At 42.6% G+C, this 23,395-nt stretch overlaps 1 protein-coding gene across 2 annotated transcripts; it reads left to right on the forward strand.

Moving 5' to 3' along the window:
* Positions 1-623: 623 nt before the first annotated feature.
* Positions 624-22,360, forward strand: wsb1 (WD repeat and SOCS box containing 1). 2 transcript variants are annotated; one of them, XM_078224715.1, is made up of 9 exons: positions 624-984; positions 5,340-5,505; positions 6,612-6,874; positions 8,851-8,982; positions 10,295-10,395; positions 17,462-17,634; positions 18,843-18,956; positions 20,779-20,886; positions 21,722-22,360. In XM_078224715.1, the coding sequence occupies exons 1-9, from the start codon at positions 945-947 to the stop codon at positions 21,882-21,884; spliced, it is 1,260 nt and encodes a 419-aa protein (XP_078080841.1). In that variant the 5' UTR covers positions 624-944; the 3' UTR covers positions 21,885-22,360. The 2 variants fall into 2 exon arrangements, with proteins under 2 accessions (XP_078080841.1, XP_078080842.1); XM_078224716.1 differs by having other exon boundaries at positions 747-984; positions 6,615-6,874.
* The last annotated feature ends 1,035 nt before the right edge of the window (positions 22,361-23,395 follow it).

Genomic DNA, 23,395 nt, shown 5'->3' on the forward strand with positions numbered 1-23,395 from the left:
TGGAAACATCCTCTCCACGTCCACTCTATCCAGGCCTCGCAGTATCCTGTAAGTAATGTGACCTTAGTCACAAAGAGTGGACTTTAGCAAGACCAGTTCCGGGACAGAATGGATTGAGACACAGGCCAGATGCCCCAGCTCAGCACCAGGCCAGGTGCCCCAGCTCAGCACCAGGCCAGGTACCCCAGCTCAGCACCAGGCCAGGTACCCCAGCTCAGCACCAGGCCAGGTACCCCAGCTCAGCACCAGGCCAGGTGCCCCAGCTCAGCACCAGTCCAGGTACCCAGCTCAGCACCGGGCCAGGTGCCCCAGCTCAGCACCAGGCCAGGTACCCAGCTCAGCACCAGGCCATGTGTCCCAGCTCAGCACCAGGCCAGGTGTCCCAGCTCAGCACCAGGCCAGGTACCCAGCTCAGCACCAGGCCATGTGTCCCAGCTCAGCACCAGGCCAGGTGTCCCAGCTCAGCACCAGGCCAGGTGTCCCAGCTCAGCACCAGGCCATGTGTCCCAGCTCAGCACCAGTTTGAGCCGCGCGTGCTGCAGCGCACGTACTCACCTGGGGAGGACAGGGGGCGGGGCCAATGGCGACGTGATGACGTTAGACGCGGCGGCCCCGCCCCCTCTGCTGGCGGCCATTTTGAGGCTTGTTGATATTTAGCGGAGCGGCGGGCGGCTCAGTGTGAGTGTGAGGCCCCGCCGGCAGAGAGACGCTGACTGAAATCAACCCCACCCACCCCAGTCTGTTGTCAGCTCCAGGTGCGGAGGGAACCATCTCAATAGAACACCGTCATATCTTAGAGCAGATTTTTATTCAAGGCTCCCCATCCGCCGCCGCCATCTCCGGCTGAGGCGCTCGCCGCGCTGCCCCGGGATTCTCTTTGTGAAGGGCGGCAGGGAGGGAGCAGCCGCGCTGCAGATTCCACCGCAAGAACCGTGTCTCCTTAGATGGCCAGCTTCCCAGAATCTGCCAACCAGAATGAAATAGGTAAGGGAGAGGGGGTGTGGGGAGAGGGGGTGTGGGTGAGGGAGAGGGGGTGTGGGTGAGGGAGAGGGGGTGTGGGTGAGGGAGAGGGGGTGTGGGTGAGGGAGAGGGGGTGTGGGAGAGGGGGTGTGGGTGAGGGGGTGTGGAGGGAGTAGGGTTATGGGGGACGGGAGGGTACGTTGGGGAGTAAGGGGTGTGTGAGGAGAGGTTTGGGGGTGTGTTGGGGTTATGGGGCAAGGTTTGGGGTGGTGTGAGGGAGGAGATGGGCGTGTTGGGGGAGGGAGCTGGCGAGGTTTGGGGGGTACAGTGTGGTGTGTGAGGTGGAGAGGGTGTATTGGGCGAGTAAGAGGGTGTGTGAGGGGAGGTTGGGGGGAGGGAAGCTGAGGAGGTTTGGGGAGTTGTAGGCGGGAATGGGTGGAGAGATGAAGAGGGTGTGAGGGAGTCGGTGGTTTGTGGGGAATGGTGTGGGTCTGGGGTGTGTGTGTGGGGAGTAGGGGTGAACTGGGTGGGGGGGGGGGGGTGATGGGCAATTTGAGGGGGAGGGGTGCCGCTGGTTGGGTGGGGATGGGGAGGAGCCATCGGGGCTGTCCCCGGCTCCCAAACAGGGGCTGGAGCCCCACGTTATACTGGAACACACCCCCAACCAAAATAAAATAACGAGGGGTGGGGCTGTCATTCTGGAGCCCCTCAGTACAAACCCCCACCCAAATTAAATATAGCTCCAAAAAATAGATCTTCCCTTGGGAAAACTCCCACTGAACGGCATGGATTCACATGTTGTATTTTAGACATTGCAGTTTGAGTGGCGGCGTGAGGAACAAACGCATTTTCGCTCTCGGAAAGTGAAACTATTTCTTAAGCAACTGCAGCTATGGGTGTTGCAGCGAGTTTTTTTTCGATAAGCTCTGCCCTTTGTTTGATATCACCGCATGCCCAAGTTATTGTTTCTGTGCCGTGTGCCTGGCTTCTTCATCCTCTCTCTCCTGATGCATCTTACAGTAATTTTCCCACACCCGTTAAACACTACTCGATATCAAATTCTAGCGTGAAGCCCTTTTTGCAGCCAGAGTTGCAGCTATTTCGAATTGGCATTCTTCGTATTTCACTTAATTTTCTACTTTTAAAGCACCAATAGGCTCACTGTTTAAATTTCATTAAATGTCGTTTGCTCGATTCTTCCAAGTGGAGCTGTTTAGTACAGAAATCATTGCTAATGGATTATTAGTAGAAACTCTTGCCAAGAGGTGCAAGATTTAGTTTAAAATTTTTTAAATACTGCTACACATTGTTGCTTAGATTTGAATTGCTGTTGAACAACCAGGATGATGCAAGATTCTTGGCAACAGCAACTATAAGGTCAATTAAGAAATATTTACTTCCCTTTTTTTCACTGAGGCCTCTTACTGGGGGCAGGCAAACCATTAATGAGGTGACCTGAAAGTGTAATTCATTTTTTTCCCCCATTTGCTTCGTCATTGGTGGCTTTGCTTTTAAGTCCACTCTTTGGAATTCCCATCCCACAGCCTTTCATTTTTTTTTTGTCCATCAGTTTGATCATTCCTTTGGTGCTGCGCCTTCAGTAGGTTGTTGGGTCAGTATTCCAGTGTCTCTAAGGAGCCCCAGAGACACTTTCTTTTTTTCCTTTTAAAAGTACATTATAATTTCCTAGAGTTTCTGCACATTTTTGTTCTGGGCTGTTTGAGTCACGGCTTTACATTTTGTCCAGCTTGGTATGCCCTTGTCATAGACGTAACGTCGGCTATGTCATTGTGTAGCAGAAATTCGTCGTGTAATCCTAACACACACTTTTCAAAGATTTGTGCTCATCTCTGTTGCTGGTTCCTGACTTAATCTGAGTTTGTTTATTTGGTTTGACCTAAAAAAAAGAGGGCAACAGCATCCACTCAATCCATGACTCGAAAGTTTCCTTGGTTTTTCATTCTGAAGTGCCAGTAATGTTCTCTGCTGTAATTAGCATATAGCTTTTTGCTTCAGCTTGGCAACACTGCCCTCGTGAATGGAGTTGGCCACTTGGACGGGAATAGCAAAGAACTTTGCTGCTGTCAGCAGTCCCAGCATGACCCTGATTTAACAGAAAAACAATGAAACTTCCAGACCCAGTTATTGGTTACCAGGCTATTTTACACCTTGTGATAGTTTAATACTGTTGGAAGTTAACAGTCAAAATGTAACCATGTTGCAGCACCTTCCATTGTTCTAAAATAAGGTTTGGGTGTTGTGAATAATTGACAACAGCCCACATAAGCAGCAAAAATGTTTGCGCTCAAATATTTCTATATTTGTTACTGTATTTCATATCACAGGAAGTAGTTGATGCCAAAACATTGAATGTATTCAAGAAACACTTGAGGCAAATGGGATCAAAGGTTATGGGGAGAAAGCAGGATTAGGCAGGTTCGAAGGGCCGAATGGCCTCCTCCTATCTTCTATGTTTCTATGTAAGAGATTGTGATATCACTGTTTATAAAATTCTTACAGGGTAGATTCAGAAAGAATGTTCCCAATTGTGCGAGAGTCTAGAACTAAGGATCATAATTTGAAGATAAAGGTTAAACTTTAGAATGGAGGCAAGGAGGAATTTCTTCACCCAGAGTGTGGCGAATGTGTGGAATTCACTGCAACAAAGTAGTTGAGGCCAAAACGTTGTGATTTCTAGAAGAAATTAGATAAAGCTCTTGGGACTAAAGGGATATGGGTGGCACCAGGATAGTGAACTCGATCAAACGTGATCATAATGAATGGAGCAGACTCGAAAGGCTGAATGGCCTACTGCTTCTGGTTTCTATGTTTGGCTCCATGCCAAAGTGCTAAAATTGGCTCTTTGATATTACCAGCTAGAGCAGTCATTTCATTAGATATGTTGATGCTGGGAGCCAGTATGTGAATGGCACCTACCTGGACCTGAACTGTAAAAGTACCAAGTGTAAAACAGTTCTGGTGTTTGAATTTACAGTATTATAGAACAATAGATGCTATATTTAATTTCCTATACTAAACTATAGAAAAACATCTAATATTCCTAATTCAAATTCTTTGTCCTTCCAAATACGGAGTGGAAGAATAGTTTTACTGGGGCAGTGGGTGTTGGAAGAGCAAGGAAGAAGGTAAAACAGTCGTAATTTCAGAGGTAGTTTGAAATTATAAATCTTTTTTTTGAAAGCTGCTTGAAGTTTGCAGATTGAGGACCAAGGAGGTTGTCATGGTTCGTGTGCATAATTATGGGGGTTTGGGAGAATGGGACTCTTGACTGAGAGGAGGGAGTAATTTGATTGTACCTGCATTGTGGCATCATTTACCAATGTTACAATCGCTGAGAGTTGATAATGAGTGCAAAAATGTTTGGGTTTAGTAACATAGAATCCTACAATGCAGAAGAAGGCCATTCAGCCAATCAAGTGTGCACCAATCACAATCCCACCCAGGCCTGTCCCTGTAACAAGTGCTGGAAATACTGATTTGGCACCATCTGTAGCGAGTTAGTGTATCAAATCGAATATGACTTCAAAACATACTTGAACTTTATGGACACAGTTCTATGTCCAAATATTGCTATACTTACTACTGACTCCAGAGCAATATTACACACTGGCTTGTGTAAGATAAATTTAGCTACCTCCAAATCCAGAAGGGAGTTCGGAAGAAGTCTTTACCCATGAGTGGTCGGGACCTGGGGCTTACTACCACAAGAATGTTTTGATTGAAGTGAAAAGTGTAAATGCATTTAAGGGGACACTGGATAAGCATTTGAGGGAGAAGAGAATAGAGGATTCCAGTATAGACTGGCTGAGTCAAATGGATTGCTTATTTCTGTTTCTACATCCTGTGTAATTCTTTCCTAAGTAAAGTATCTTGGCTTTGTTGGGTCCTGCAAATGTGGTTATTATTTTAATGGAAAATGTGTGTGCATGCACGATCTCCATGTCCTTGCAAGCAATGACCAAATATTTATGACTGCCAGATTTTCTCTTTGCTTGGCTCCCTTTTCTCTGTTGCAGAAGATTCAGAGGTGCCATTTGCTGTTCAGTTACTTCTCCAAAGTGGGCATTTTTCATGTTAACCTCGGCAATGTGAGAGCAGTATCCATAGGTCTTTGTTTGATGTCCACATGTACTTCTCTGATGGTGTCACTGCAGAGCGCTGAGCAGTGGTGAAATTTGACTCATTCTCTGTCTCCCTTCCTCTCCCACTGTAAAAGGTGCACCAGAGGGTTTGCACTTGTCTTCGCTCTTTTTGTTCCCCGCGTGTCTTGCTACAGTACATAGCTTTTCCTTTAGTTATGAGTAGTTTGCTGAATAAAATCTGAGGAGGGTTTAATATTCCATTGTTTGTATTTGCAGCACAGGCCCGGCTAATTGCTGATCTTTGGGCACCTGTTGCTCCGTTTGAACAAAAGTCTGGCCGTGAAACCTGGACTGTGGCTTTTGCGCCTGATGGCTCGTATTTCGCTTGGTCTCAGGGTCATCGTGTAGTGAAGTTGGTTCCTTGGTCTCTGCACGCAAATAAGTGAGTACTTTTTCAGAAGATGTTCTTGAAGTTTATTTCTCAAAGCATCTAGCTTTCAAAAGAGAAATTTACCCCAAATGCAGGAAATCATCTTCCTTCATTGCCGCCCTTCCACCAAGGACAGAATTTGGTTTGAATTTGGCCGTCGTTGGTCAAATGTCAGTCTTGCCACCTAGACCTTATTGTGAAGAGTGACCATTAAATGGAACCTTCATGGTTGTATCATAGCTGGACATGAGCAGTCAGCCTCAGCAGTGAAGTATTAGGTGGAAGAAGAGAGAATGTTAGCAATTTACATTGGTGTGGTTTGTAATTAGAAGCAGTCAGCTAGTGACTAAATGATTGTAACACTGAAGAAATGCTAACTCATTCTATTTGACTGCTGTATAGTCTGTGCCCTCTGGACACATGGCAGTTGCTTGTCTGAAGGTGGATTCTTAACCAGCAGCTGCTAAATTCATAACAGGGTGGCTTTATATCAAGTAATAACAAGTTGGATCTTGTTTTACATTGGATTTGAACAGAAATAGCTGTTTCACTATATTGTCTTGGCTCCCTTGTAACTTCAGCTTTCATGCAACTGAGATCTTTGTTGGGTTCACAAAGTGGCTTTTTGTTTTCTGGTCAGACACGAAGGGCAGTTAGATTATCAATCACTGAGTTGCAATGTGTAACAGGCTTGTGCATCAGTTTACAACAATGATAAGACGGCAGCAATATGTTTGATTTACATGGGTGCTGATACAGCTGGTTTCTATTAATGGAGGACGTAGATAATCGTAAAAGGTTTACATAGGACATTTATTTAGTAAACCATTAGTGAAAAATGGACCGTGTGATTGGAGAGCTTTAAAAACAACCCGTGATGTCTGAACACAAACTTGTTTTTATGCCTAGAAAATTATTAACATTTGAATCTGGTGAAAACAACTGCCTTAACTCTTAGTGTGCTGTTTCCTTACTGTGACTTTAGCACTTGCAGGTCATATAGTACTGTTCTGAGCTCTGTGCTTACCTAGATGCATTTTATAGTTTGAACAATATAAATCCTTGCATTGTCTGATTTAAGATGTTCTTGTACTAATTTTGAACTTTATTGTTTCCAGAAGATTATGTAGCGATGAGCTTGATAATACGGTCAATAAGAATCCCAGGAAGCCAAGTGGTGACGATCAAAAAAACCATCCAGAAGAGCATACTATCGACTGTGGTGATATTGTGTGGGCTCTTGCTTTTGGTTCCTCTGTACCTGAGAAGCAGAGTCGCTGCGTGAACGTTGAATGGCACAGATTCAAGTTTGGGCAGGACCAGTTGCTGCTGGCAACTGGCTTGAGCAATGGACGTATCAAAATTTGGGACGTGTACACAGGTAACAAGATTCTGTAGACTTTATAAAGTTTCTGACAGATGATTAAAAACACAGGTGATAACACTTAGAATTACAGACATACAATTGCAAATAAGCATGCATATGTTAGCCACTTTACAGGTGCCAATAAAATCAAGTTGAACCCCTCAATTTTTGTGGTGTCTTCCATTTAGTTGGACTGCGATCCATTTCCTGAGGGTTACAGGCTTAGTCTGGGTATTGTTCTCTTGGTACCAGTATGATTGTCCAGTTGAGCCTGACCAGTGAAGACTGGACTACTTTTAAAGTGTAATTCTGTTCACTTTTTTTTCATTGTTGGATTTTTGCCCTCCCCTAACTGAATGCACCTAATCCTTAAATGCTGCCCAATAATAGTTAGCTGTGTCAGGGTGGAATCAATCTTCATACATTCTGACCCCTTATGGTTTAGTATTAAACAAATGTCAATGCAATCAGAAAAGTATAATCTTAATGGTGTTTTGATTCACTCAATTACTTAAATGTTGCCTGGAGTGCCTTGTGTTTTTGACAAGTACAGAATTTCTTTGTTTCATAATATTTGCTCTTTGTAACTTGCCTGTACTATAACTGCAAATTAGCTAGCATCTAACTACTCTGGTTTCTTATCTGGGTCCGAAAAATATATATCCCTTTTGAGAAAATAGCTTTTAATGTTTTTTTGTGGGATTTTAAACTGATGTTCTTTGGACTTTCTAACCATTCCTATTTGGAAGCAATATTGCGGTTAAACCTCAGCCCATCCACACCTTTGTATTTCCAGCTTGAACGTTCCTCAGATTTTAGCTTCTGAGATAAATACATAATTGTAAGCTTACCCAAGTGAACAGGCGCAGATGGTCTAATCCTCCAAGTACAATGATCTGTTGACTTAACCTTTCTGTCAGTATGCATTAGCAAGTATTCCATTTTTTGCTTATTTTTCTTCTTTCCTGGTTCAACTAAACCCATTATTTTCCATTTTCTTGTCCATAAGTAACACTCCTACGTGTTGGAGCAATGCCTTGGTGCATGTAATGAAGGATGGCATTAATTACTTGAAGCATGTGTGTGTTTCTTTTCATAAAGCAACAGCCTCTGTAGAACTGTTTTCAACAGTCCCTGATGCATAACCCAAAATGGCTGTCAGTTCTTGTATTTTCTGCTGCAGTCTTGTATCAATAAAATATGCACTCACTAGTCATTTAGTTCAATAAAAGGCAGTGTAATAGATGCATTAACTTTAGGTGGACAGGTATCATGGAAACCCTACAGTACAGAAAGAGGCCATTCGGCCCATCGAGTCTGCACCGACCACAATCCCACCCAGGCCCTGGCCCCATATTCCTACATATTTACCCACTAATCCCTCTAACCTACGCATCTCAGGACACTAAGGGCAATTTTTTTTAGCATGGCCAATCAACCTAACCCGCACATCTTTGGACTGTAGGAGGAAACCGGAGCACCTGGAGGAAACCCACGTGGACACGAGGAGAATGTGCAAACTCAACACAGAAGTGACCCAAGCCGGGAATCGAACCCAAGTCCCTGGTGCTGTGAAGCAGCAGTGCTAACCACTGTGCTACCGTGCCACCCTTTGGAGTGTTGAGAACTGCATGGTGCTAATTCTTAGAATGATTAAATAGCCATGTCCTAATTGGGCATGTTTTTTCTATTGGTCTTCGCGCCAAACTCATTGCACCCTGACTGTTATAAATCCACTCTTTCAATAGTGCATTTCTGTTTCTCAATTACTCAAATGTTGCTGTCAACATTTACATGGCTTAGTGGTTTAGACAACCATATGATTTCTTATTTTTAAAAGAGCTATGTTCAGTAGAAATTTGCTGATAAATGTAACTTTGATATTACCACTAAAAGGATAGTCTTGCCATAGTCTTAAACTGGCCAATCATCATGAACTCAGTTTGCAATCTTTCATGTACTTGAAATTCAATACAGCCTTCATGTTTCAGGTAAATTTCTCCTTAATTTGATGGATCACAATGAGGTTGTTCGTGATTTGACCTTTGCACCTGATGGCAGCCTTATCTTGGTATCTGCATCGAGAGATAAGACTCTGAGGGTCTGGGATCTTAAGGATGATGGTATGTTTCTTTTTCAATTTACTCTTGTATCAATTCTGAGAGAGCTTAAAAGTTAACTGCAGATGGCTGGAAGTTTGTATTGGTCATGCCTGTTCCAATCAAGGGATTGGAATTCCATTGTGCGGACACCATCTGCAGTCCTGTATTTGGGCTTGGGCATGCTCCTCAGAAGATTGCTTGGCAACAGAGGAGGACAATGCAGATGCGATAGACCAATTGTAAAGGGTTAAATTCTGAGCAACAGTTTTATGAACTTTGTATTCTTCCGTTTAAAGGTATACTAATTGAGGTTTTGAAAATAAGAAAGGGTCCCCCCCCCCAAAAAAAACTGGAGGAAACCCAGGATGAGGGGTCCATTGTAAAATCAGACTCAACTTTTTCAAAAATGAAATCAGAAGCACTTTTTCCACAGGAAGGCTAGTAGAAATATGATGTACACTCCCTCAAAAGGATGTACGTTCTGGGCTAATTTAAATTTTGAAGACTTCAATCGAAGTGAGGGTACTAAGGGAAATGTGAGGTACAGATCATCCATAATGAAATGGTAGGAAAGACTCAAAACCTAATCTGTTCCTATATTCCCTTGTTTTGATAACCAAATATTTTCCATTCTAAATATGCAGGATACTGTGAGCTCCCTCAGCTAAGATGATTAACTAGGTGTTTTCTTATTGTATTACTATCAAGTGAAAGTATGTGTGTGTGTGTAAAAAGTATTAAGAAACATGTTAACTTATCAATTTTCTTGATGTGTTCCATTCATTGTCATAATTTGGCAAAACTCTTCCTGTTATAATATTCCCTAAGAAGGGAATGTTTCTCCTTGCCCATGAAGCTTCTCGAGCTGGGTTGCTAACCAGAAATGTTTTGATCAGCACCAGACTACAATGTGATCAGGGTTTGGAGATCCAGTGGTGGTGGGGTACATTTTAGTTCTGACCTGCTGTCTCCACATTCTCAAACTGCACTTGCCTTGAAACCTTTGTCAGGCCACAATACTTGTCTAATGATGCAGGAGCAATGCAGCCACCAGTTCTATTAGGCCTATCTAGTTCACCTGTGCGAGCCATGATGCACCAGTCAGCATAACTTTTCAGATTTGGATTGCAAATTGCTAAAGTTTAGGATTTCTTGATCATTACCTCATTTCTGCTTGGGGGCAATGGTCAAATTAAATTGAAAGGTCGATCTGTCCTTTTGGGGGATATTTTTGAATGCTTCTGCTTTAGTTTCATACTGAGAAACATGTATGGAGCCTTGGTTTGTTGGGCTGGATCATCCTAGACTTCAGATTCCATTATCTCTTTTACAGGCAATATGGTGACTGTAATGAGGGGACATCACAACTGGGTTTACTGCTGTGCCTTCTCCCCAGATTCAACTATTCTGTGCTCTGTTGGAGCTGGGAAAGCGGTATGTGTGGAAGTTCCTCTTTTTTTAAAACTGGAAATTGTTGTTTGATGCATTTAGTTGGTGCTTATAATCTAGCATGTGGCTGTTTGATTTTATACATCATAGAATCTCAATCAACTTGATACATAATTTGCTCGGTGTCATCAAAATTTAGTTACGCAAGTATTGTGTGCACCGTAGTATTGCAATGTGCAGGAATCCTTCAAAATGTGTAACTCAAATGTTAGAATCAAGCTTTAATGATGGTATTAGCATTCTGCTAATCCAACCCTCAGGCTGTATTATTACATATTAGCATAGTGCCTATAATTGAGAAGTTATTAAAGCTACTTTTTAAAATGAGTTTTTGGCGCCTTGCTGCAGCTGACATTTGCAGAATATATTTGAACTGGTTTGACTATTGGATGTGACTTCTTGTCCGTGCATTGATTTTGATAACTTTCTGGCATTGTTCTGGACCAATATTCTAATAGATTGTAATTTTAGATACAGTATGTAGAAGCGCTAGCTTTTCATGCTTTTGAAATTACCATTAAAAAAATTTGGGTAGTGGCAAAGAATAGTCTTGCTTTTTATTTACTACTTCAAAGAGAATTTTGAAACATCTACTCTGGAGTTTCCTCTTGTGTTTTTCCCCCAAAAAACTAAATGCTGCCTTATCTTTTGGCTGGTTTATTCTTTGTGTTTGAATAAGAGGATAGATGAGGAACCTACTCCAAGGCTTCTGCCAGATGAAATTGTGAGATATAGGGAGGGGATGGGCAGGCTTATTATGTAAGAATGCCCCTGGGTAATTATCTTGGGGCCCTCAACCCATGTAGGCAAACATAAAGAATCCTTAGGACATCTTCTGAGAACGGCTGGTTCTCATTGGGAACTTCTGTGCTCAACCAGCCTAAAGAACACTGGAGTTGTCCAAGTGCTGCATTTCCCAGGTCCGTTCTTTAATTTTTGATGCAGAGTAATAAGTAAGGTGTCCATAACCTCCCCCCTGATTCTGCACACTGCTGTAAAGTTCAATAACCGAATCATTTTGCGAAAGAAACATGGATCAAATCGGGTGCATTTAATTCCCTCTAATTCTTGCACAATTTCTTTTAGAAACCTAGAAGAATCAGAGCAGGAGGAGGCCATTCGGCCCTTCAAGTCTGCTCCACCATTCATTATGATCATGGCTGATCATCCAACTTGATAGCCTGATTTCTCCTCCTCCCATAATATCCATTGATCCCCTTCACCGTAACGTAAACTGTTTCAGCCTCAACTACTTCCTTTGGCAGTGAATTCCATAGGCTGACCACTCTCTGGGTGAACATAGAACATAGAACAGTACAGCACAGAACAGGCCCTTCGGCCCACGATGTTGTGCCGAGCTTTATCTGAAACCAAGATCAAGCTATCCCACTCCCTATCATCCTGGTGTGCTCCATGTGCCTATCCAATAACCGCTTAAATGTTTCTAAAGTGTCTGACTCCACTATCACTGCAGGCAGTCCATTCCACACCCCAACCACTCTCTGCGTAAAGAACCTACCTCTGATATCCGTCCTGTATCTCCCACCACGAACCCTATAGTTATGCCCCCTTGTAATAGCTCCATCCACCCGAGGAAATAGTCTTTGAACGTTCACTCTATCTATCCCCTTCATCATTTTATACACCTCTATTAAGTCTCCCCTCAGCCTCCTCCGCTCCAGAGAGAACAGCCCCAGCTCCCTCAACCTTTCCTCATATGACCTACCCTCCAAACCAGGCAGCATCCTGGTAAATCTCCTCTGCACTCCCTCCAGCGCTTCCACATCCTTCCTATAGTGAGGTGACCAGAACTGCACACAATATTCCAAATGTGGTCTCACCAAGGTCCTGTACAGTTGCAGCATAACCCCACGGCTCTTAAACTCCAACCCCCTGTTAATAAAAGCTAACACACTATAGGCCTTCTTCACAGCTCTATCCACTTGACTGGCAACCTTTAGAGATCTGTGGATATGGACCCCAAGATCTCTCTGTTCCTCCACAGTCTTCAGAACCCTACCGTTGACCCTGTAATCCACATTTAAATTTGTCCTACCAAAATGAATCACCTCACATTTATCAGGGTTAAACTCCATTTGCCATTTTTCAGCCCAGCTTTGCATCCTATCTATGTCTCTTTGCAGCCTACAACAGCCCTCCACCTCATCCACTACTCCACCAATCTTGGTGTCATCAGCAAATTTACTGATCCACCCTTCAGCCCCCTCCTCTAAGTCATTAATAAAAATCACAAAGAGCAGAGGACCAAGCACTGATCCCTGCGGCACACCCCTAGCAACCTGCCTCCAATCCGAAGAAATTTCTCCTCCCTGCTTTAGCAAGCTGGGGAAAATGCTTGTGCAGACGGTCTAAAATTGGGTTCATGTCTGCTTGATTTATTGGAAACAGGCGTTTGAAAGTGAGATGAGAATTATAAAGGATGCCCCTTTTTAATTTTTTAAATTGCAGTTTAGCTGTTTCATTTTATTTTATTTTAAAATGATTTGACATGTTTGATTTCTGATCTACAAGAATGTTCACCAAAACATTTCCACCTGTTCTACTCTGCAGTCGTGTATTTATATTTTTAAATAATTATGTGCACCTGAGGTACTATATGACCAAATCTGAGAAAAGCTGCTTCATTTTGAAAAGTATCTAAAATCCAATAGTCAAACTTGAAGTTGTAAATGATGCAGGCTGTACATTAGTTCATGTATTTGTAAGCTGTGGAACTTCAGTTTATGTTTCAGGATTATTTGATGAAAGGGGAAAGCTAACCTCAAATTAAATTGACTCTATTTTAAAACCTGGAATCCTGTCTTCAAACGCTTTCTAGATGCTAATACGGTAAAGCATAACATTTCCCGCCGTCTTATTCTCTGCAGCTTTAAGTGCTGCCAATCATTTGGACTGAGCAGGAAAAGTACTGTTTTTAAAACACTCCCTGTTGCATCTTTTTTGGGTGTCTATTCCTGAAGTGTAAACTTTTGCTTCTGCATCTTTGGTAATGGCTCATTTTAAAGACAGATTGAGTGTAGCTTAACAGGTCCATTAGAATTGTTGAAATGTAGATGTACAGTCTTGGCTAGAAATAGCTCATTAGTTTTCATTTCACTGTAAACCTCGTTCCTTAAAATGAATTTGAGCACAGATAGTGTTCTGATCAAGTAAATGCATTTGAAATTTAATGTTTACTTGTCATTGAAGTTCCCAGCTGAGTAGAGCAATCCTCTCAAATTGGTGAAATTCCTGTTAGTGTTACCAAGCTAATCGTCTCTTCACCCTCACCAAAAATGGTTAAGACTCACGTTTGGGTAAATATCCAAAAACACTCATTTTGAAGGGCAACACAGTGGTTAGCACTGTTGCCTCACAGCGCCAGGGACCCGGGTTCAATTCCTAGGTGGGGGTCACCCTATGAGGAGTTTGTATGCTCTCCCCATGTCTGTGTGGGTTTCCACTGGGTGCTCCGGTTTCCTCCCACACTCCAAAGATGTGCGGGTTAGGCTGATTGGCCATGCTAAGTTGCCCCTTAGTGTCAGGGGGGTTAACAGAACATGGGGTTACAGGGATAGGGCCTGGGTGGGATTGTTGTCAGTGCAGGCTTAATGGGCCAACTAGCCTCCTTTCGTAGGGATTCTGTGATTCTACAGCGTACCTTGTCCAAGTAACCATCAATGGGAGCCTAAGCTGTGGGTATTTTGGCATAGGGTGATATTCTAGCCAAATTTAGTTTCTTATGGCCCAACTTTCTACTTAGAAGGAATCACTGCTAGGATTAGCAGTCTCACTGTTCAAAGACCTGTCCATGTAAGAGCCAAATGGGTTCTTTCTGTGCTCTAAGCTACTTTGGTTCTTGAGATCAATTATAGTATTGTGCCTCTCCCAACAACAGTCAGCTTATAGACAAGTAGTGAACCTAGACTTTTGGTCAAATGGCTCAGCTTCTCAATAAGAGGTGTACTCCACTCGGCTGTCAGGGGAGCCGATTGCATATTTAAGTCTGGATACATTTAATCCCCTTTTAGTTGCTTTACTTTTTACAGTTGTGGCTTTCCTTTGTTTTGTCTGCCCCAGGTAGTGGCAGTTGTGTTGGTATTGAAGTAGTGTGCTCCCCGGTCCAGTCACGCTGCACAGGGAAGGGCATTGGCAGGAGTAATAGCTGTGTAAAAGGGGAGTGTCTCTGACGAGGCTCGTCAATATTCACCGAGGATGGGAGGGTAAGGCATGAATGGGTGCTGGTTGATGCCCACTGTGTTCTGTTTTTGGCAAAGATTTTATGCATCCAATGCCTCCTAGTTTGGCAGATTGTAGCGCACTTGATTTTTATTTAAAACTACCTGGCTATGGGTTTGGCCTCCGCATTTGGCAACTCCGATTTTCCCCACCAATTTAACCTGAATGAGGAGAAACTGTGGGCTGGCAAGCACATGGGCAGCAAACCCTAGACTGTTTCCAATGACTCTTGTAAACTTTTGCAGGACATGTAATTTTCACAATACTCTGTTGTGACCTGGACTGAAGTGATCGTTCAAAACCAGTAATGTGAATTGGCCAGTTTCTCCGTGTCTAATATTAATTTATGGATAACGACGTACTGCTGAACATTTTAACAGAAATATTTAACCTTTTTTCCCCCCATTTTACTAAGTATTTTTTTCCTCTTTAGATCTCCCGCAGCATGTACCATTCCTGGCAAAGGGTGGGCAGGCGACCTGCTCCCTGGCCTCTGACAATGTTACCAGAAGGTGTGTGTGAGCAGCCCAGGATAACTTCCTTGTTTTTTTGGCTTTTTTTCCACCCTCTTCCTCCTTTTTAATGGGAGGGACTTGACTTCAGCTTGGTTCTTCCCCCCCCCCCCCCCCCCCCAGACAGCCTGGGTAAGATCGGGAATGCTGCGTGGGCAACCACAAGTGTGAACCTATGTTGTAAAACTCCCACTGGAGCACCTGCCAACTGCACCACTGGGTTGCCTACTGTGAATACTGTTTTAAACACGCAGTGTGTATGGTAGAGCTTGCTTTTATTTCTATTTCCAAAGAATGTAGAAATGTGCAATGTTGTAAAGTGACCATCTGTGAATTGTAGTTGGAGGTTAAATCAGTACCAAGCTAATTATCGTGATACATTCTTTTGGAGTAGATTAGTGAACCTAGACTCCCGGTCAGTGAATTTGTCCACTGAGTAGCTGGGACACACCAAGGAGATTGTAAGTTCAATCCTCTGTCTGTGTTGTGTTAGCTGATTTCAGCCAAGGCAGTGTTAAGGCTGCTGTGTTTGGTCTTGCCATCCCTGAGATGAGTGGGGGAAATTGGTTGGGATTCCTGCCTTTTGATCCCAGCTCTCACAATAAGTGTGCATGTGTGGAGTTCAGGTGAGGATAGGACTGTGCTCTGCTGTGATGTACTCCAGCTTGTTGGCACTTGCTGTCTAGATTAGCACTTGAGCGGTTACTTTGGTGTGGAACTGGAGGGTAGCCAGTGCCTGAGAAACTGTCTCCCAGTTGTAGAGTGGCAGGAATACAGCCTTTAGCCTGTGACCACGACATCAATAAATTATTGCAATTTTTGAGGACATGATATCAGTTTGCTACCTCATTTTGTATACCAGAAGAAACGCACAATAACCATTCTTAAAATCCGTTGCAATTGTGACCAAGTATTTGCTTCCCTTTGTAAGCATTTTGTATAAAATATATCTCACATTTTAATCAACTTAGAACTTTTTTTTTTTGCAATGTCCGTTCTTAAAGTAAGTACTTTTGGCAGATTATTTTGAATACCCAGTGGGGAAAATTTGATTTTTGAGCCACTGGAGCTGCGCCTATCTGATCTTTTAATTTCTCCCACTTACGACTGTAACTCCAAAGATGTGTGGGTTATGTGGATTGGCCATGCTAAATTGCCCCTTAATGTCCCGGGGTGTTTAGGTTAAAGGGATTAGCAGGGTAAATGCGGGGATAGGGCCTGGGTGGGATTGCTGTCGGTGCAGACTTGATGGGCTGAATGGCCTCCTGCTGCACTGTAGGGATTCTATGAATTCACACCCCACTTGAGCAAGTAGACTGCCCAGACTTTGCCGTTACGGCGTGCACTGCCACTTTTCTCTGAGGTGGAGAAGGCACAGTTGTAGTTCTCAAAATAACTGTTACATGGCTGCAGGAGGTACCAGGCAAAGGCCAACTGGCTCCATCCTGAAGGAGGGGAGTCCAAACTGTAACTGGATCACTGTTCTTGAGTGGAATTAGAGGCCCTGGGAGCAGGTCACCTATCCCCCCTCTCTCTCCTCTGGAGGGTACAATGGCCCACTCGGTCCGCAGGAAGGGTGGAGAAATTGAGAATTCCTATAACTTGCCTGAAATCCTATCTTGATCGTGCAACATAATGTCGTCATAGTATTTTGTACTCTGTACAGTTTGTCTGTAACTGAATCGTCTGGTTAATGTACTGTTGTAACTCTAATACTGTAACTCTAAATGTAATGTTGTAGCCTCAGTTTTGTTGTTTGCCAAAGGATTGTTCCTTTAGGCCGTCAAACATGTTCTTTTCTCTTGCAGTATCTGCTGTTTCATAGGCTCTCGCTCCTGATGAAAACGTTTTGTAAACACACGTGAACTTTAACTCTGAATGGAGGTTCCGTTGGAGTAACAAAATGTTATGCTTAAGTTACCTGTACTGTATTTTTTCTAATTATATATAAATTATATAATACTGAAGAGTTAACTTTCAATTGGGAGATGTAATTAAAGTAAACTTGTAAAATTGTTTAAAATATAGAGGCATCCTTTGAGGATGTTAAAATGTTGGATTTGTTATTTAGAATAAATAGTTTGAGTTATAGCTGGCATGTTTGCAATTATCGCTTTTTAAAATTTTTATTTGCGGTTATGACACTGAGCATATCGATTGGAAGTACTGTATAATTCAAACTGCTTGATCGTGTGAAAACTTGTACTAAACCTGTTGTAAGTTATAAATTAACTAACTAGATCGTGTTTGGGAAGATTAACCATGAACTGGAGCTGTAAACCACGACTCTCTCATTGCAGGTTTTTCTTTGGAACATGGAAAAGTACACCATGATTCGTAAACTAGAAGGTCACCTTAATGATGTGGTATCATGTGAATTCTCTCCTGACGGAGCATTATTGGCTACAGCCTCATATGATACACGAGTTATTGTCTGGGATCCACACAGAGGCAGTATTTTGTTGGAGTTGGGGTAAGTGACCATGGCACCCTTTCCCAGTGTGGGATAATGCAGCCGGGAATGTCATTGTGAATGAGCACTGAATCTTCTTTCCCATCCTCTCCTGGAGGTGTGGATTTCATTTTGGGCTTTGTACAAGCTTGTATTTGGACATTATGCTCACCATTACTTTAATGCATTTCATCTGGAGTTTCCAAGATGTGTCAGCAATACTGAAGAACTAGCTTTCCTATGTTTAAAATGTCAACAAACTTCATCTAAGCCAGCTGGATATGTGCAGTATAATATAACATCCAAACAGCTGTGTATTCCACCCCTCCCCACTAAATTGAGCTGTGTGGGTGGTTATTGGCAAAGCGGGTATGGGAAATATCTCGGATTATATGATTTATATTATATTATATGATTCTATGATTTCTATGATTCTATGATTATTGACCCAGTGAAAGAATGTTCATGAGTTCATACAATCCCTATAGTGCCGAAGCAGCCTGTTTAGCCCATTGAGCCTGCGCTGACTCTCCAACAGAGCATCCCACCCAGACCCTAACCCAGTGATCCCATGTATTTGCTCCACTAATCCCCCTAACCGTCACATCTTGGGACACTAAGGGGCAATTTAGCGTGGCCTGTCCACCTAATCTGCACACCGTTGAACTGTGGGACGAAACCAGAGCACCCGGAGGAAACCCACACAGACACGATGAAAACATGCAAACTCCACACTGACAGTGACCAAGGACAGGAATTGAACCTGGGACCTTGGTGCTGAGATGCAACAGTGCGAACCGCTGTGCACAAAAGTCAATGTTTTTGTTTTTGCTAAACAACCAATCTGATCAAATCACTTATTGAATTTTCTATCTGACCAGAAGAATCAATAAGATGCACTAAATCTACTGGCTCTACAAGTTTTACTGTTAAACTAATGAAGCTTTGTACATGCTAATTAAAGTTTATGTCATCAAAACATTCAGCTTTGTCATTTGAGAACCTGAGTATGGGGGGAGTTGGTTTCATAATGAGAATTCAAACTCGCTGAACTTTTGGGATCTGGCTTTTCCCTAATGATTGTGGCAAATAAATGTGCTTTTTGAGTATTTGACCTAAAAAGTTTGTTTGGGCATGTGCTGTATTGCATTTGCGCTTTCTATTAGTTGGTAAGTGGGAAGCAATTAGGATATCTAATGGATTGGACTGTTTCTGCTCTGCCTTTTCAGACATCTGTTTCCACCTCCAACTCCAATATTTGCTGGTGGAGCGAATGATCGCTGGGTGCGTTCTGTTGCCTTTTGCCACGATGGTTTGCACATCGCTAGCATTGCTGATGACAAGTAAGTGGACAATTAAGTACCTTGAATTCCTGCTCTGGGACCAGAAAGTACTACTTTGGGGTGGGGGGGGGGGGAGAAAGTACAACTTTGGGGTTGGGGGGGAGAGAGGTGTGTGTGCGTGCGTAAATGGAAACGTATTTTAGAGGTAATCCCTTTGTATTTGAGGAGGAAGGTGTCCATCAGTTCCATCGGGCAGCACGGCCCTAGAGATCTTGAAATTCAATGCATTAATTCAGTTAGCTGTAACATATAGTGGAAAACTTTGGGGCAAAATACTGCGGATCCTGGAATCTGAAACTAGAACACAAAATCTCAGCAGTCTGGTGGCATCTGTGGAGAGAGAATTGAGCCAATGTTTCAAATCTAGGTGACCCTTTGTTAGAGCTCTGATGTAGAAAAGTGAAAACGTGGCCATTCAGATAGTTGGTCAGTTGACTCCAGTTCGATCCCATCCACATCCTTGCCCTCTTAGGTTGTGAATGGAGGGTCAGGGAAGCATTGGAAATTGATTTGTAGAGTATTGTAGAGTTGATAATGGTTAGCTGTCACTCTTGGTGTTACGGGCACATGTTTCAATCTCTGCCTCAAAGATACCTGTGTTCATTATGTTTCTCGGTTTGTGAATTGCTGCCTGGCTCTGGGGATAAAATCGCTGAAGCACGGTCATTTGGATAATATTTGAGTTGGAGCTGGATTTGGGCCAGAAGTAGTTTGACTGCTGAAAGCTGCTGGCAACGTTTTAGTTTGAGAATTGGAAAGGCAGGCTGAACTGTTCTTGTTCAGAAAATAAAAATATTGAAGGGACTTCCAAGATTCTATTCTCTCCCAAGTCATTTTCTAAACCCAGTAGCTGTTTGCCCTGTGTTCAGCTGTACAGATGAATATTGTCAGCCTGCAGATCCAACTTGCTGCCTCACTGCGCCAGGGACCCGGGTTCAATTCCCAGCTTGGGTCACTCTTGGGTCTCCCCGTGTCTGCGTGGGTTTTCTCCGGGTGCTCTGGTTTCCTTCCACAGTCCAAAAGGCATGCAGGGTAGGTGCATTGGCCATGCTAAATTCTCCCTCCGTGTACCTGGAACAGGTGCTGGAGTGTGGCGACTAGGGGATTTTCAATGACTTCATTGCAGTGTTAATGTAAGCCTACTTGTGACACTAATAAACTTTAAACTCCTGCAGTTGAAAACAGGAGTGCTTTTCAAATGCTTTAGTAGCAGGTTTTTTGTAACAGCTGGAAATTTTAAATATTTTCATTTAATCGGATTAAACGGACTTTTTATCCCGTTGATAACCTATTATACTCGTGTTTGTTGAGTGATTTGTTTTCTTGTGTTAACTAAAGTTGACTCTGAAATACCTTCTGTGTAAATATTTTTATTGGATTAATTCTAATCGTGAATTGAACACAGCTAGCCTTGGTGAGTTTACACATGCAACAACATAATATCTCCGTAAAACCAATTTAGTTTTTCATTCCTTAAATTCCAAGGCTTTATCTTAACATTGTCTACTGTTGCTCTGATTGGAAGATTAGATGTCAACACAGTTCTCTGAAGTTTGCATGTTAGAATTGTGAAGATTCATCAAACATGCAGTGCCTATGAAGAGCTGTTGCCCCCCCCCCCTGCAAAATGCTTGTTATTGCAGTCCCACAATATAAACCCCACAGTCTCTCCAATCGGACAAGTGACATTATCCTTTGGATTTGTTATGATGGAAAATTTGGTGGATTTGTCAGCTGCCATTACTCCAAGATACATGTCCTACTTGTAAAGTTTTGTACTAGTTACTATCTGTGTAAAGCTGACACGTTTTGTTTGTTTCAGAATGGTGAGATTCTGGGGGATTGGTGGCGATTGCCCTGCAGAGGTTGCTCCTCTAAGTAATGGACTGTGTTGTGCCTTTTCTCCAGATGGTAGTGTTCTTGCTACAGGGTAGGTATATTAATATCCTGACCTTCAGCAGTGATTCATATCAGAAAAATATTTACCATCCTGTTTTTCCCCCTGCTCTTGGTGAAAAGGTGAGTGATGCCATTGTGTCGATGCTTTAGGGTAATTTTGTGTAGAGCTGAGGAACATTGTAAAGAGCAGTCCAGATACTAGGAACTCCCAGGTTAAAATCGAGGTGCTAGAAAACCAAATTATTGGATGCAAACTTTTTATCTTCTGAACCAGATTTACTTTTATTTGTCCTGAACACTACTGAAGTTATATGGTTTGTTTTGAGATTTGGCAATTTTTATTTTCCAAAGTTCGATTTGATATATTTCTACACTTTTTCAACCACTAAGTGAAAATTAACTTGGTATCCAATGCCATTTTAATGATGAATAGTACCTGTATCTCTTTACTGAAAACAAGCTTTGTTTTGCTGTCCACACTGTTGCTGTTCTGTTAAGGTGGCAAGGTGCTTGCTCCCAGGTCTTGCTGTGCTCATGAATGTCCTGTTTAATCCAGTATTCCCTTTATGATCAACATTGAACTCATGGTCTGCTTTTTGAATGTTTTAAGGATTATGACAATCGTGGAATATTGGGCTCCTCGCTTGTATGGCTGTTGGAAAGTCTTTACTTGGCAATGACTAGTGTGCAATGGTTTATGCTTAAGATTTAATTAATATACTTGGTGGTCATTCTTTCCAAGTCACCCCTTATCCTCCTTGTTTAAATTGAACCCTGGGTCGGGCTATATAATTTTCACATCTGTGAGCTCTTTCAAAAGTACACAAGTGTTGTAGTTGATGATTGCTTTTACTTTCCTCCCCCAGGACCCAAGATGGTAGTGTTCACTTCTGGGCCACTCCCAAGCATGTCCCTAGTCTTCAGCATCTCTGTCGCATGGCTCTACGAAGAGTGATGGTCACCAGCTCTGTTGAGAGCCTGCCTATACCACCAAAGATAGTTGACTACCTAACATATCTCACAATCTGACCATTTGGAGCTGCGTAACTTCCAAAAGGCTATGGTGCATGTTGCTTTTATTGTATAGATGTAGACAAGCAGGTACATTTTGCTGCCTTGTAAACGATGAAGTTTTCAGCTATTTGCAGTGAGGTCAGTTCGTACAGATCCCTTTTTCTACAAACTGTACATATTCTGTAAACTTGTACCATTATATATAAATATCAGCATGTATCCTGGTTATTTTCTATTGTTGTTGTTGATGGTCCAATCTACTTTGTAAATAAATGTTTTGTGGTAGGTTTTGTAAATGTAGTGTTGTGGAGATGAGAGGGGTTTGGTAGATCTTTCATAGTCTGCAACTGAGGAAAAAATTGTCATGTCAACTGCCAAAGACTTGAACCTTTGCTTTTATAAACCATCAATTACAGACAAGCTGTACTACATTTCAAATGTGAATTTATATATTTTTGTTCTTTGAGTATTAAAGAAAGGGTTGAGTTTTATCTGTTGGTGTTTTATTTAATCTGTTTTTTTCTTCTGTCGTGTACCTGCGGGTTTCCAGTCACTTTTTTTTCTGTTTCATTCTCGTGAGGTGACCACCACCTTTTTAAGCTGCTCTCCTGTGGGGCTGAGGAACATGGTGGCTCACAAATGGCTGAGTGCTAATCTTTCAAATCTTCAGAACTCTAATGTTAAGCAAACTGAAGTCTAAGCTAATTTACATTTTGCAGGAGGACAATTAAATAACCGGAGGCTAATCACCCTGACAAAAAGTAACTAATTTGAGGTACATCCTCGCCCAGCCTGCCCAATTAGTTTCTAGAACAAGTCTCGACACTCTTCGCCTTTGTAAACATTCTTGATCTTTGAGGTACTCTATATTCAACTTGTGTGTTGCTTGTGCACAGATCTCTTGCATGTAGCATCTGTCAAGTATTCTGTTTGATTCCATCCAGCTTGCAGGCTCAGTTGAAGACTGAATGGTAGGTATTCTCAATGCACCTTTTGTAGAACTTTTAAAATGCTTTGAAGGTTTAAAATGCACCATGTACATATCCAAAAGAGAAAATGCTGGAAGATCTCAGCAGGTCTGACAGCATCTGTAAGGAGAGGAAAGAGCTGATGTTTCAAGTCCAGATGACTGTTTGTCAAAGCTAAAAGACATGGAAAGTGGAATATATACATATCCATTGGCTGCCCTGAAGATCAGACCAATGGATCTCATCTAAGCTCTGCAGTCCTGCCTATCCAGTCGTGAATCGTGGTGGACAATTAAACAACTCACTGGAGGAGGAGCCACAAACATCCCAATCCTCAATAAGCCCAGCTCAATGTTTAAATCAACAGCTGGAAGTTCAGAGTGAATGATCCTCCTCCAGTGGCCCCTAGCATCTCCGATGCCAGTCTCCGGCCAATTCACTCCACGTGATATCAAGAAACGAACATGGTAGTTTTATCAATAACAAACATGGGGAGGTGATGGCATAGTGACATTATCACTGAACTGTTAATCCAGCAACTCGGCTAATGTTCTGGGA

Source organism: Mustelus asterias, chromosome 12 (assembly GCF_964213995.1).
Source record: "Mustelus asterias chromosome 12, sMusAst1.hap1.1, whole genome shotgun sequence".
Lineage (NCBI taxonomy): Eukaryota > Metazoa > Chordata > Chondrichthyes > Carcharhiniformes > Triakidae > Mustelus > Mustelus asterias.